Source organism: Sipha flava, unplaced genomic scaffold (genome assembly GCF_003268045.1).
Source record: "Sipha flava isolate LNK unplaced genomic scaffold, YSA_version1 99_pilon_pilon, whole genome shotgun sequence".
Classification (NCBI taxonomy): domain Eukaryota; kingdom Metazoa; phylum Arthropoda; class Insecta; order Hemiptera; family Aphididae; genus Sipha; species Sipha flava.
Window position 1 is genome coordinate 165,891 of NW_020273635.1, and position 17,233 is coordinate 183,123.

The following is a 17,233-nucleotide window of genomic DNA, read 5'->3' on the forward strand; positions in this document are numbered from 1 at the left end:
AATCCATATATCTCAAGGATCGGACGAAAAAAATAAAAAAAATCCTAAAGAATTACAAATTTTTTTTATTTTAACTATTTAAAAAGCTAATGATAAGATACTCTAGCACGGAGAACTCCAGTTTGTTTTTATTGGGTGAAATTTTATTGTAAACGCATAATAAATCGCGTCATAAATTTGTTCGCAATGGTTTTTATGCTCATTGTATTTAATCCTTTTTAACGTGATTCGAAATATATAACTAAATTCAGAGATCTTTCGATTGGATCTAATATAGATATCTATAACGAATACGGATTTATGTATACATCTATACGGATGAATATTTAACTTGCCAACTCAAACGTTGATGATGCAACGGTGCGACGAAGATACCCAGAAATCTTACGGAACCTAAACCAACCGAACTTGACTCACCTCAGTGGGTCTTTAATATGAATGTATCTGTCCAGCGATATGGCGCAAAGGTTGAGTATAGACGCGGTGGAGCACATCACGTCTATGGCGATCCATATGTCGCAGAACTTAGCACCGAACATCCAGTAGCCTTGCAGGTCATTGATCAGCGCGAACGTCATAACCAGCGCACCGACAAACAGGTCGGCAATGGCCAACGAGGCGAGGAATAGGTTGCCGATACGTCGCAGCCCTCGGTCCGTGTAGATTGCCATGCACACCAACACGTTGCCGGCGATTGAAAGGAATATGACGACGATCAGAAACGATCCTGAAATCATTACACGGGTACACACCATCAATTATAGCTCGTCAAGTTTGGCCGATAATCTAGAATTAGATTGTTCATAATGGACAATGCGCGCGAAACATTGTCTATGAGTAGCATTGAGTATTATTTTAATTTTGTCATCTTCAAGTTTTACTTTTTATTTTTAACGTTCACTTGATTTCAGCTACAACTAAGTGTAACTAGCGAGCAGTATTAGATGATGAATATGTTACGAGTGTTATGGAATACCAAGTAATGTACATATTGCTCGAGAAATTTGATTGTGCCCGGGCATCTTAAACCTCGAATAAAAATAAATAATTGTTAAACTTATAATAACATATACTTATAACTTATAATGTAAAAAATTTCTTATAATTTTATTTCCATACCAAACAAAGTATAAAATATGAGTGTAATATTTTTTACTTACAATATTATTTTATACTTAATAAATATCACATTGATATAATTATGGCTATGCCAATATAAGCAGACAACAATATATGAAAAATAATTTATATTTATGATTAAATAGTCGATTTTTCGTGCTTTTCAGAGAACTTTGTACTTTTTAATTATTTATCTATATTCGAGGTTCAAATTGCCTGGAAAGAACCGAATTGCCCGAATATTGTGTACATTGTCCGGTATTCCGTATTGCCCATAACATATATAATATCGAAAATTCTCCGAAGTTAAGAAATGTTTTTGTTTGGTAAATCACTAACTTATGCAATATGACAGAGTTAAAAAGTTATGAGTTTCATGTTAATAGTTTTACACTATAGTACCTATATAGCACATGTACCTAATTATTTAGATTATACATAAATTAATTTATGTTTTAACAATTATATAATTGTAATATTTTCATTGCAATAGTTTTATCGATAAACATGGTTTCTACCTTTCAGAATATTTTTTTTATTTTTTTTATAGTAACTTTTTACTGGTTTAAAAAATCGATAATAATTATTGAGTTGAACATAGATTTTATTAAAACTGCTGCACTACTTACAAATGTATTTATTTTTTATACGATTATTTGAAGCAAGTAGAATTCACAGTTTTTAATACATTTGAACAAGTCCACTTTTTTATTAAATTTAAAATTCGTGATATAATGTCAACGGTCTTTATATAATTGAATTGAATGTAGGATAATCAAATAAATAGTTCTGTATTCTGTCATAGATTACTGTCAATTATTTTGTGTGAATTTAGGTTTTGGAAAATATTCAGGGAAAATACCATTCAATTTTAGGTGGACGATTCATAATATATTATCGTTTAATGTTTCACGAAATAAAATATTGAATGTGATTTTTTTATTTTTATTTTTGGAAAACTGCCTATTTTAACAATCATCGTTATATATCGAAAAATAAAAAATACTGAGTAAGTAGCGTTCGAAAACGTTATTTAATATATACGACTACTCACACATAGAATGGATTTATTCTAATTTGTAGAAAATGTAAATATTATGCATTTTATACAAAGTAGTAAGAATTTGAGAAAAAATAATTTAGATAATTTTAGAAAGAATAAAAAAATTAAATTAGGTGTATATAAAACCAATACATTTGATATTCTTAACCGAGTGTCAACTTGTACAGTTTGAACTTGCTCAACGACTTACCGATGCAAAATAGTGGCAGTGCTGTCAAAGCATCCTCACCGTTGTCATCGTACTCATCGTTTTCCGGCGTTCCGTTGTTCGTTGTATTTGGTTTTAATTTGGTATCCTAAAATTAAAAGAAACATAAAATATCAATGCCGATTCCATATATTATTATTTATTTTAATAGACGTCATGATTTAAAATAATAAAAAAAATTATAAATTTTTTTTTTTTTATAGCTATTTCCGATATTTTGAAAACACTAACACCATATAATGTGTTCCTAAAAAAACGGTTTGTTTGTTTTTTAATGGTAAAAGATTTATGAGTAATAATTACGTTTAAAAAATAGTGATTCATTTTATATTTTTTCCTTTAAAAATTAAATATTGCTCTTTTTTGTTATTTACTACAGCTGCAGCAAAAAAGGGGGAAGATTTTTCATCAAAAATAATTGTTTAAATTTTTCCATTAAATAAGTTTTACATTTTTATTCAGCCAATCTACAATTAAGTGATAAAAAAATTATTTTTGTTATGAAAAAAAACAAGCTCATATTTTTAAGTTCATAAATATATAATACTTTTGAAACAAGTTCTACACACACACGCGCGTGCGCACACACACAGACGTAGACCATTATTTAAGTACTTCAACGATTAATTTATTGATTAAAAAACTGCTAATTATGTATTAATAATATATATTAACACAGTGAGATAAATAAATAGGTTTATTTTCATTTTTAACTTAGTATTCGCCGCAATTGTGGAACCATACAACCATTTTTGAGGTTTTTTTTTCTATTATATAACTCATATGTGCGTACTAACTTTGTATAGTTAGTTATTTTACAGTGCATAATATACCTAGTAAATGATGGCACGCTAACATAAACGTAATGATTTTAAAACAAATCACGCGCATTATGGGAATATTCGTAGGGGACGAGCAAAACGGTTTTGTGCATCGCAGCGGGACTAAAGTTGTTAAACAATAATATGACGAAGGTGGTCATATGTTATTTGTACAGATACGTGACATTTTGCCTTGCATATTGTGACGAAGGTATTACGTGGCGGTGGCTGTTCATATTTTAAAAAATGCATTTACATACCTCTGTACAATATTTTAATATTATTATATATGTATTTACTGTGAACTCGTGTTATGAACGCGTAAATACTGTTGTGTTACAGAACGAAAAGTTTTTTTTAGGTTATATATATATATATATATATATATATATATACACATGCATATAAAAAAAAACATTTTTCCTTTATGGATTTTAGCGTCACGGATAAACATATAATGCATCACTCGCATTTGTTTTGTACGCGCACGTGTCCCTACGTGTATGTATGTTTTCTGAAGTGGGTTCGCGGATGCGGAATGATGACGAACGATTCCCATCGTAATTTGATGTGTAAAAAAAAACACCCGTCTGGACCAGGATTACCTCCGTCGAAACTATTCACGTGCCGTCATTTTCCTTGCTATTATATTATAATGTTTTTCTATAACTCCCGAGGCGATAATATTATATTAAACAGCAGATGTACTATTTGGTCGCAAGCAAATGTGTAGTCAAGTGTGTAGGTTTTGTAATGGCCAGTTTTTCCTTTTTTTTCACAGTTATATTTTTATGTTCATCTTTCAGACACACACACACACATACACACTCTTTCTGTGTACCGTACAAATTCGAGTACGTAATAGGTAAACCGTAGATAATATTGTGTTGAAATTGGTCGAAAACAAAAACGTTAACAGTTTTTTTTTTTAAATATTACGCTCCAAGTAATACGTGGATATTACGGTATTGAAAACGTCAGTAATGCCGACTAGATACTTGTATGAGAAACCGATTAATAAATGTCCACCACTCTAACATATTATAGTTCACAAATATTTTACACTGCGGCCTAGCATAAAATGCAAACACCAGTCACTCATAATGTCGATTAAATTTGATTATTATTAATAATTATACTATACAAGTAAAAATATAAAGTTATAGACGCCAATCACAAGGTCGGTGTTTCTGTCAAATCATACCCCCGGAAAAAATTACCGGGGGGAGGAAGATTTTCTTAGGCATATTTACCCCCGGCATAATTATCCTAGGTTATTATTACCCCCAGTAAGATTATCCTAGGAAATTTGTACCCCCGGGTAAGAATATTCTAGGATAATCTTACCTCTTGGTAAGAATTTACTAGGAATATTGCACCTCGAAGGAGTTATGATTTTCTTAGAATATGTCTAGGAAAATCTTACACCCCTTCTGTAATATTTTCGGGGTTATGATTTGCCTGTTACACTGGCCATAAGTTATTCGTGTGTAATTGTTGCTTCTATTTATTTAACTCCGCTCGTCTGAATCGATTCGATGATGTGATAGTGAATAATAGGATTTATTTAATTCGCAGAAACACAATTAAGTTTGTACTTTAATTTTATACAAGGAAACATCTAAATTATTTCGCGGCCCTGGTAGTTTTCAGTGTCATTAAATTATGTAATTTATTCGTTTTCACGGAGGCTCGCTTTATCTGAGTCGCGTCTGTTTAATATATTATTACAGGGAAACAACTATAATACCAATTATATCTAATATTTTTTGTTTATTAAACTATTAAAACAAACAGCTTATTTATACACACACACACACATTATATATATATATATATACATATTATACGAGTATATACGTACTTTATACGTATTTATACTTGGTTGTATTTTTAGTTTTTGCATACCGCAGCAGAAAACATTGTGCAAGATACAACTTCTTTCCTACAAGTGATTTATTACTACATATGCAATTAAATTATTTGTAAGTCGTGCGTGCAATGGTAATACCACGTGTGTAATTCTTGATTCCATCATACGAAATCTTATATAATTTACAGCGTTGTACATATAAGACTGCATATAATATGTTATGATGCCATTAAACAGCCAGTAGGCAGTTATGTTAGCATTGTCGTTAAAATATCCCATACGATTACGCACGATGAAACGTGCGTACGAAATTAACACTACGTATTCCACCGTGCTGCATGATTATTATTTTGATTATAATTTTATTATTGATCGATATGATAATACCCAAAAGCGAGAATAGTTTACAGTTTCAAACCATAATAATTTTAACGAAATTACGTAAACCGATTGTAGATTTTACATTAAAGAAACAATATCAATTATATTTTATTACTAATATCGAGTATGTAATGATCGTAAAGGATTATTACAGATATTGAGGTTTTTAACTTTTAATGTTGCAGGAATTTAACATATGGTTTATCGAACCATTTAATATAAATAGTGTCGAGCATCTCAGGTCTGATGGAGAAGGTAACGGAGACTCTGGAATTAAAACAGAGGATATAGTGTTCAATTTGGAATAAGAAAAGTATGGATTACTACCTAAAACAAAGAACGTGCCTGTAGTTTTTTACTACTAAAAAGGGTACGATAACATTTTCGAAAAATAGTTATGGCACTTTGCAGTTTTCTTGCATTTCCACCTAATTCGTGTACCGTGTATATTATATACACACCATTCACGTATGTACGATTGAGATTGTTGTTTAATATGCAAATAGTTAATGCACCTAAAAATTGTTTATCGGTTTAATTGGACTACACCGTTTAACCTAATAATAATTTGATACCGAGAAGAAAAATCACTGTCGATTATATCAAACTTCAAGGCAGCGATTTGAAACTTTAAAATTCTTCCTTATCATAATATAATAACCATGAATATGGTTGGAATTATTCATTCCATGATAAGTGGTCTTTGACAACTTTTTTTTTTTTGATAAACGTTCTAAGGTTTTTATTATAATAGTAGATGACTTATAACAATACATTTCAAATGTGTATATAAATATCTAATGTTAATGAATTATAATTTGATGAATATAAACAATATGTGTTTGAATTGTCTCTCTAAATGGAGAAGCCCCGGTTTTAGTCTAATATCTAATACTAAATCATATGAAATTCGGTGTTTAAGACGCCTTATGTGTAACCTTATATTTTGAGAATTATCGATTAGTTAAATTGGATTAGCATGTTGATTTACCTTTATCCAGTAGTTAAAGTGAGGAAAATGTTGTGGGGGGATTATATTCATCAAACATTGAGGAGCGTTCCCTTTCCTAATTTAAAATTTTACTAACCTTTTTTAGGAAACCCATGAGGTCTAAGCCTCTTTTGTTACACATGTATGTTCATAAAAATTTTATTTTCATAGGGTGTAAAAACAAATTACCCATAAAGAAAAATAATTCTATACATATGCTTGCTCAAAAAAAAAAAAGATAAATTGAAATACATAGTAGGTAATGCTTAAAAAACTTAAGTTTAACAAAACTAAAAAGAGACTATTACTAACCTTGCTAGTTGTTGGTCAACGTAGACAGTAACAAATACGTACATTGCACATAAGGTGTATACTTTCTATATTATAAGATAGTGTCTATCCTCTATCATAATTTAATATTTATACTATTTATGGTTATTCTATTCTGTTTATATTTATTCTAAATAATAGTCGATATCACTATCACTTTAATTTTAGAGCTATGGATAATAATCGCTCGGAGATCATCTATAATTAGACACAGCGTCAATTAAATTAACCCATGGTGTACATTATCTACCATTTTTGCTTATCGTTATATCTAAATATTATTTATCCGAAATTTTTTCCACTTGTTCAAATAAATCAAGAAAATAAATTTCTTGTAATATTGTAATATTATAATAAATATTGTATTTTAGTGACCAATGCCATTAAGCATCCACTCGGACTTTTGGCGACTTAAATTAAAGAGGATGCATATACTTACCTTAAATAAAAAGGGGGACCCCGTCCCCCTCGTACCCCCACTTTAACCACTGGCTTTATCCTATGTTTTTTTATCTAACTTAGTTATCTCGTATTGGACGTAGGTTATCTTCGAATCTTGGTGAATAATTGAATTTGAATTGTATCTGTATTCTGTAATAATATTGGGTGGGTAACGAATGCTACTTAAACCGGATAAAAATCAACAATAAATCTAAGGAGGGAATAATGTTGAATAAAAATTCGATGGAACATCATTTCTATTTAGGACTAAATAATCATCAGCACCGTTTCGAATATATGGTATATATTGAGAGAGCCAATCGAAATGTTAGTGTCGCACATTTCAAACTGTACGCCACGCGCTATACCGCGCACGTACCGCGATTTATATTTACGTATACCTTGTCATAAGTTCACCGATTATCATAGTCATGCGAAGTTTGCGTGAGAAGTTTTTCTAACAGTCATCGGATAAGTTGCCGCGAGGTACAGTTAATGCGTTATGTAATTTTCAGACAATGCGTGGTAATGTCGAAGAACTAACTTTGCTAGTGTTCCATAAACGCGTTCATTCGTGAACACATCTTCTGGTGCACCAGAAGAAGCAGCAGTCGTAGCAGCAGCAGTAGGTAGGCGTAAGACAGTTAAATCAGGAGCATCGTGACTCACTCACACCATTACACATCAACAGTTTTGCGCATTATTAAGATTTCTATTATTATTATTATTATTATTATTATTATTATTTTATAACGTGACTGATGTGTAAACATGGCAAACTTGGCCGAAGGACGAACGGTAGAGTGTATTTTACGTGTATAATTAAATTAAGATATTTACCAGACCGAACGTTCTTGCAAGTCAGTTTCGTTTCGAAAAATCAACGATAGTAATATACTAAAACGGCGGGTTTTTAGAACTCCGTGAACCATTGAGCCGGATGCTATATGATATTATATAATCAGTACGGTTGTCTATATCCTGGTTTAAAAGGTGACGTTCACCCGCGGTATACGATTAATACAGTTGTATTTCAACAATTTTTATTGAATTTTATAGTATTTTTCATAAAACGTAATAACCATTATCGTGAACATGTTATTTATATAACATTCACTATGACCGTTATTGACCATACGTTAAATAGTTGAACGTATTCCGTCTTATGAATACGTGGGTAAGAACGAAAACTCACATAATACAATCAATTAATATCCGTTATCGACCAAACTAAACCGTTTTATAGTAGCGTAAAAAAGTCATGGTATACGATACACGGAAAATTAATGGCATGGATGTATGATTTTAGTGCAGTACTTACCAAAAACATAATTATATCCAGATTTCATGTTACCGGGACTCAACTAGTGTTATACCTAAATAAAATTCTGGGCCAAAGTATTAAACTAAATTACTATCGGGTTTTTGGGATTCGACCCAGATGCACCGACGACACGTTGCGTTTTTTATTTTTTTTTTATGCTTATAATGACTAAGTTACAAAATCATTACCGCTGAAAAATTTGAAATAATAATTTTAAAACATAATTTGATTCAACTCAAAGTTATACTATTGCATCGGCTTCATTTACCGATCTAGGAAAAATGGATGTAGCCGTTTGGACGTGTTCGTTTGAATGTGGGGACAAATGAACATCAAAAAAAATATATATATAAATCAGTAAATAAAATAAAATAAGTTATTTATATTTATTATAATATGTAAATTTTAATGTTAAAAATATTCATTCAAAAAAACTTCACCATCGCGATTTGAATTAAATAATGACATCTTACATGTACACTTGAATGCAATTTGTACACGACTAACACAGTTATAGATGTGTATTGTCATGTCTCGTGTATCAACATGTTTCAATAGTATGATAATTATTACAAGTTGTAAAAACCAATAAGTTATATAATATATAATATTGACAAAAAAAGGTACCCAATGTCATAAGGTTTGATTGTAACGAAACAACATGTTCTCGCACATCTATACCAATAGAGTGCGCGACCAGTAATTGATAGACCATCACGGTAAACTTGTTTATGATAAAAAGATAATTATAATAGCGTGTCGGTCGTCGGCGTTTGCGACCCGCACGGTTGCATACTAAAACAGCAACTACGACCGATGCCAATAATTGATCCCAGAACATTAAGATATAAAAGGGCAACTATTTGAACCGACTGACCCTTTCCCCCTAGTATCAGATTATACCGTACAACAGATACATGTGACTACAGTTTACCTGCAGTATACACATTATCTACCGTACGAGCAATCCTGATAACGTTTCCTCGCCGTTCAGCAGCCACCACTGCGATCATCATCAGACACCAACAACGGAGATCAACATCATATTCAGCAAATGCAGGGAGTCAAGGAGCCGCCACCACCGGTCGAAGTGAGCCATCGCCGTCCAAGTTGAACGTGCCACCACCAGGCAGAGTGCCCGTTAGACATCCGCTGCCAGAGGTTCCTGATAAGACATTTCCCTGTTGACATCGTGTGGGACTTCATCGTGGTCCGTAACAATTGTGTTTTGCTGTGTGTCATTGCGGACGAGCGTGTAGTTCGACGCTACCATAGGCTATTTATATTCAACGTAGCATACTATGAGTAGCATGTTGATATAGCTGTCTAAATCTCGCCGTACGTACACTGATATCACAGTGTTGTGAGTCATACATTTTATGTTTCATGTTTGTGATCTTTGTATAACCTCAAGAGCGGGGAATATTTCTTACATCTAAATTATATTGTAATTCAAATATTTTATATAATTGTAAAATGATTAACATATTTTTGAAATAAAGTTAACAAAACTAATAAAGCATAAGGACTTCAAGTTTTGTTACATGATATTATGATACGATACCATTAATTATATTAGGAACATAAAATATCAATGGTTTTATAACTTATAAATATATATATATATTTTTTTGACTTCCATTTATCCCCATGCCCAAACGGCCACGTCTAAACGGCCGTGTCTAAACGGCCACGTCCAAACGGCTACTTCCATTTGTACCTATTCGTTCATTTACTATTAATTAACTATACATTATAACTATCATAATTAACAGGCCTGTATAAAATATTACATACGCACGGATAATTTAAAGGTGAACGTGGTTTTAATGTAAACCAAACCTTCAAGTAGCAATCAATAGTAATTAAGACATGATTTGATTGAATTATTAAATAAACCGATAGAGTTGATCAATACTATATTACCCAATCAGGCTACTTGTAAGTCTTGTCTCGGTAAATAAATAAATCTTTAACTTTTACAAGTGTTCATTTCATTTCTTTCAACAATTTACCTAACTCTGAAGTGGTATTTGCAACTCAAGGTGGAACTTGTTGAATTGTACCAAGTCAGTCTTTCCATGTCTGGCTTTCTACAGGAGGCTACCTGTAGAATGGGTGTTACGGTGTCGTGGAAATTCCTCAGGAATTATTGTACTGCATACCTCAAATATATTACCATATAAGTTATATTTTATAATTTATCTATTCTTATCTACCAAAGATGTATTTTGATTTTACTATCACAAATACTAGTGAATTTTACTGAAGTGGCTTTATAGGAAGTGATCAAATTTTAATTGCACATACATTTTAATTAACATCAAATTTACGTTTATTTTTTTTGTGATACAAATGTAGATGTTTTATTGAAAAATGAATGAACAAATTTAAATTATAAATAACTTCAACTTTTTTCAACTCTATCGATTGACATTTTTATAAACAAAATAAGTAACTTTTATCGAAAAATTTTCCAAAAATCAATTTTAAAAGTTGTATGTAGTTCTAATGGAATTTCACCATACGGTTTTAGTGGAATAATGAAATTTCATTGATTTTTTGAAAACTTTGGAATTCAATTGCTTAAAAATAGGGTGACGGAAATTAATATTTGAATGTGCCAGAATGTAATCAAAAAATTATCTTCTGATATGAGTCTTCTGAAATGAGTAATCAAATAACTTGGGGTTGCAATATAACAGAAAATTAAAAGTATATCATACTCGTACTATGTGTCTTAATGATACAAATAATTTTATTTTTATATTTGTTTCTACATAATGATTAAAATAAAGAAAGCATAAGGTATTTTTCATTGTATCGTTGGTGTATTGCTTAAGTATAATTAAATATATTTTTAGAGATAGAAATTTGAGAACAAGTTTTAGAAAATTACATTGCATTTTGGGTAGTATATTCAAAGGTGGGTAAATTAATGAAAATAATTAACTTGAGTTAAGTTAATTGAACACAAGATCTATATATATATATTACTTATATCAGCACTTCATTAAAATATTTTTTTTTTTGTAATTAAATTAACTTATTAATTAAAGTTTAGTTAAGTAAACGATATTTTTTAACTTAATTTTTAACTTAATTGATGTAATTCTCATGTGCATTGTTAACTTAATTGAACATGAACTCAAGTAACTTAACTGAGTTAAAAAATATCATTAACTTGCTCATCTTTGCAAATTCTACATAGTGGGTACCAGGGTCAGATTTGACGGAGGGTTTTAAGGGCAATTGCCTTGGGCAGTAGATGTTTGGGGGGCATCGGGATGTCGGAATATTTTAAAAATAAATTTTATTTTGACCTTCGGTTTAAGAAATGTATTAAAAAATTAACAACTTGAAAAAAAAATATAGATTTATATTTATATTATTTGATTTATAAAATGAGTACGTCAAGGTGTTAAGTGGCAACAGTATGGGATTGGGGTATCCAGCGAATACACAAATATATTAGTATATAGACTTTGATTAAAAATATATGTATTTTTAATCAATGATTGTGGTATAAAACTATAAACCTTTGAGTTGTTATATGATTTATTTTTAAACCCTGAGGTAGTAGTACCCGGAAAACAGTCTGATAATAATAAAGCGTGACACTGACTGCTGTGTATCATTTTACCATATTAAAATAGCGCAGTCCATTTTATTTTGATTTTTCGTCATTATCTATGTTATGTTCTTTATTATCTGAATGGATGTACGTACAACAAAATAGCGAAATTTATATATGTTTGCTGTTTTGTTTTAATGATCGTAATTTTGTTAGGTGTTTTGGTACAGAATTTTAAGTCCACCGTGTGGAGGCAGACAATCTTGAATTTTTCCGCATTCGAAATATATATTTTATAAGTTGTATTCCATGTGGTTCAAAAATGTATAAAACTGTATTGTAATGTACACTTCCCTGCTTAGTTAATTTTAAATAGGTACCTATTTCATAATAACTTATTCTTAAATTTTATTTAAGTATTGATTTGATATTATAAAATCAACGATTCAAGTAAATAGGGCACACTATTCTACTCGTACCTATAACAGTGGCGGCTCATGATGTTTAAAGTGAATTGTGTGTAATTTAGTAATTATAATGAAAATGTCCATTTATAAAATAAAATAAATTATTATACTTTTTTTTTGTCGTCTTCATTTTTTTTCTTTTTTGTAGAAATTATTTTATTTTATTTCTGCGCTATTTAGTAAATCGCTTTATGCTCGAATTATGGGTATAGACATTTAGTATATTATATTTATACATATATTATATTTAAAATGGGGGTTCAACTCCCCATGGACTCTATACAATTATAAATATTTATTTTTTTTACATACACATATTTTTATTTTTTATGAATGTGAACACGATTTTTCTTAGTAAAATTGATCCTATCAACAACATTAGGGGTGGTTTTAAATAGCAAATGTTGTATTAGTTTATTTTATATTTTTCAACCGTTTTCCCAATTATTGCGTAAAACCGACATAATTTACGGAATGTCAAAATATAAGTAAAAATTTGAATGACAATTCTTTCAAAAATTCAATTTAGTAATTTTTTTAGTTTATAATTCTTCCATTTTTTTTTCAATTGTTGTTCTATTTCTTGAGCACTGACTTCGTAACGCTAAGTATCAATTTGTATATTTTTAAAACATTTATAGAATTATAAATATTATTATTAAACAAACTATTTAATTTCCATGGAAAGATTCGCAATTGTTAGTCGTGCGTAATGTCGATGATAAATATCCTGACCATATTTCTGGTGGAAAGTTGGCGTTATTTTTTATATATGAAATTAATATATAGTCTACTACAGTAAACTACTACTGTAAAATTTAGCAAATAGAGAACCGGATATATTTTTTTGATACGAGTCGTTATTACACCTGTACACCTAGACACGAGCCGCTACTGATCTATGGAAATAAAATCCTACATACACCATAACATGTAAATAAAAAAGCTTGACAAATAATTTTTTAAAGTATACATACTATATAATTTTTTTTGTAATTTTATTTTAATAGTATATATTAATTAATGCAACTTAATTTATAGGCATTATTTTTGGATTTTAGTAACAATTTTAGATAGGTATAAAATATTTTGAATTTCAAAATATGAAAAGAGTCGAGAGAAATGGCGCTGCTAATCGAAAATTAAAAAAGAAGAAAAAATTGAAAATAACATTAAAAAAACCAAATACATATCTAATTTTTTTAAGTCAGAATTATTACTTCTAAGAGTACCATACTTATAAAAATGTATTTATTTTTTCATTACTTAATATTACTAACTATTTAGTATTTACTTTATATTACATTTAATTAAACTGTAATATTATTATACAAACAGAAATTTGTGATTTGTGAAGCATGAGAAATGGTATTTATAACTTGAAATAAAAAAGTTTAAGCAGATGATTTTAACGAGAAAGTATGTACATTTTTAATTTTTCTTATATTACACGGATAATGTTGATTTTTTACTGCTAGGGGTCTTGAAAAATCGATTTGCCCAGGGCATCCGAAAGTCTAAATCCGGCCCTGGTGGGTGCACAGTTGAAGCTAGAACGTAATATGGCATAATACTATTTTGATTGTTTCACCTTGTTAAGATGTAATTAATATATTTATTTATAAATAATGATTGATGAATCTTATGTATGATGACTAAGAACGGTAGTATTTATTAAGCTTTATCAATTAATTATATTTCACCGCAAACTATTAATTAACGTTTTAACATGACATGATTAAGTATATAAAATTGTTGTTACAGGATTGGTTTATAAATCATGGACTTTAATCTTATAATAATAAATATAGCTAGTGTATTATGATAAAAATAAGACTTATATATATATATATATATATACTCCGACAATATTGTTGTATTTACATAAACAGTAACTATGTGTTTTCGTATATTATAATTTGTATTTGTGCGGATTACCTATATAATAGTTATTATAATAAGAAATATAATGCTTATCTATGTAAGTTATTCCCAAAAGATATGGTATTAGAATACTTTACGATTGTTGCTGATATATAATATTAATAAATTTAATAATATATGAAAATCGAATGAAAAAAAATGGTTATTTATAACTATATTTTTATGAACACCATTTAAATGCATTTTCAATGTTCGTAATTATTCGTTGTTATTAGGAACCGATTAATTACTGTTCTTTAAAAATAACTACAAATAAATAATATAAGTATGATGTTCAATAGATGTTAGCAGTTTTAATTTTTTTTCGTACAAAAAGTCGCCACCGCCGCAAGTACGGCCACTGCTATTATTATATACAAAACCATCGACTATTATAACAACGCACGACGGGGTATCGTTAATGTATTTCGTGTCATAAATAGTTTTTTGAAAAGTGGATCACGATTTTAATCAAAAATCATTTTTTCAAAATCAAATCCATCGTCAAAATATGTGTAATATACACAAAAGTCATCGTTGGCTCCTGGACACCATTCACGAAATATATATTATAAAGTGTGTTATAATCACAAATATTTAAAGGATAAAAGCTGTGTGAGGGTTCTACCAACCCCAGTTTTATAATAACAAACTCTTTTATATTGAACAATTCGATTAATCCACTAACAATTGTTATAAATATTAATGGGTCAGAGACTTATTTAAAAATGTAAAAGCATGATTTATTTTTAGCTGACGATCACTGTTAATTATTATAATATCCATATAGTGTCAAATTAAAAATTATATTAAGTATTTTTTGTACATATAATTTGTTTTTGAAATTAAATATATATTGTTTTATTGAAAATAGTAACCACGGTACTATTATGGAAAATAGTATAATTTTTTTCTGCAATGTTGTGTAATAATTTACTTACTAAAATAATAAAAAATAAAATAAAAATGTTGCACCCGGATATGAAAAAATAAAGGAAGGAATATATTGAGAAAATTCGGTCGTTTTACATCGAGTTCATTTATTTTAATACGAGAGATTATTTAAAATGATTTCTTATTAGATATATATAGGTATAAAATACCTGGTTTATATAGAGTTATAAATATTTTAGTTATTATTATTTATTATTATTTCAAATTTATTGATATAATATATTATTTTTAAAATCGGTTTGTACATTTAAAATATTATTAAAATTATTGTATGCAGTCATATACATTATTCATTTTTATTTAAACTTAAAATTGTAATGTAAAATTACCATTATGTTTATCTTCTAAATATGGTTTGTAGAGTTCGAATAATATATTCCCTAAATAGAAAAGAATAAATATTTTTTAACCCAAGAAAACTAATTTTTACGTGTATTATGACAAAAAAATTATGAAAGCAGTTTGCATTATTAAGTAGTCTGGACGTTGAGAAGCAAAAATTATTCCGTGGTCACTCGACAAACGGCATAACCAATTGAGGCAAGGACAAAGTACGTATACCTATTGTACACTCCATATATTGAATAAATTGCATTGGAATCAGAAGTTATTAAATTCTTTTTAAATTATGCAATAGCACAATGTGAATCGTCCTCCTGTTCGAATACACTGTATAATATAATATCATATGATATATAGTCCCATGATAGGGCGATGGGATCGATTTTATTTATATTTCGTTACTCTATTTATTTTTTTTGTGTTTGCCAGCGGGCTGTAAACATTTTCGAATAACCAATTTCGCGTACACACAACAGATACGAATATGAGATCAATATACGCCGTACCCTGTTCAACGGTCATTTATTATGATTTTTTTTCTTTCGACGCCAACGCTCTCACGGAAAAATACAGACTGACATATCAAACTGACGCGTGTTCTTTCACGTTGGCGGTTAGATTTATTACGTAGCGCGGACTTAACCGGTAGCATATACTATCGCTTACACATGCTATGAGCTATATGTATGTTCATGTTTGTGCACATATTAATACGTGTATGCATCGTACACTTACTCAGCTATACTATCACGACTAGAAATTATCCAGAGACCTCTTTTGAACGGCCAATATTTCCTGTCGCGTAGAAGGATATACTCGTACTTGTGTAATATCAAATCCACCGGGAACTCATCAAAAAATATCCGACTGATTTGCATACTTATCTCAATGACTGAAGTTTATCCAAAATATTTAAGACTCTCCCTATGATTAAATTTATCACAAAGCCGTTCAATAATATATGGGCATCATAAAGCATGAGATTAATTATGATTAATTATGACCATCAATCCTTTTGATAAAATTAAACTAAAATGCTGCATTGTTAAATCATTTGTAGGATAAAAAAATACAATATTTATTAATGATTTTTAACATGTACAAATACACTCATAGGTCAATATAGATATCTACGTTGTTAATAATATTTATATATTATCATATAAAAAAATATTATAAGTAAGATTGTTTTTAGCAAACGTTTATCAGGTTATTACAAGCCACAAATAATAATCTAATCTACTATCCAACCTTTCTTTTAGTTTTCAATCAAAAAATATTATTTTTTAATTTGTATAAATCATATATTTTCATTTTAATAACCGTTCATAAATCATAAATCAACATAAATCGTTTGACGTTAAAAACAAATACTCGTGGAGATGATTATAATAATAATAATTGTTAACTAACGAAATGCCC

General features: G+C 29.4%; 1 protein-coding gene across 2 annotated transcripts in view; it reads right to left on the reverse strand.

The window, feature by feature from the left end:
- Positions 1-17,233, reverse strand: part of LOC112693792 (dopamine receptor 1-like) — a 295,063-nt gene that overhangs the window by 13,209 nt on the left and 264,621 nt on the right. For both annotated transcript variants that reach the window (XM_025569000.1, XM_025569001.1), the window contains exons 2-3: positions 2,373-2,478; positions 418-727 (exon numbers count right to left, since the gene is read on the reverse strand). In XM_025569000.1, the coding sequence (XP_025424785.1) occupies positions 418-727; positions 2,373-2,478 (416 nt within the window). The remainder of the gene's footprint in view (positions 1-417; positions 728-2,372; positions 2,479-17,233) is intronic.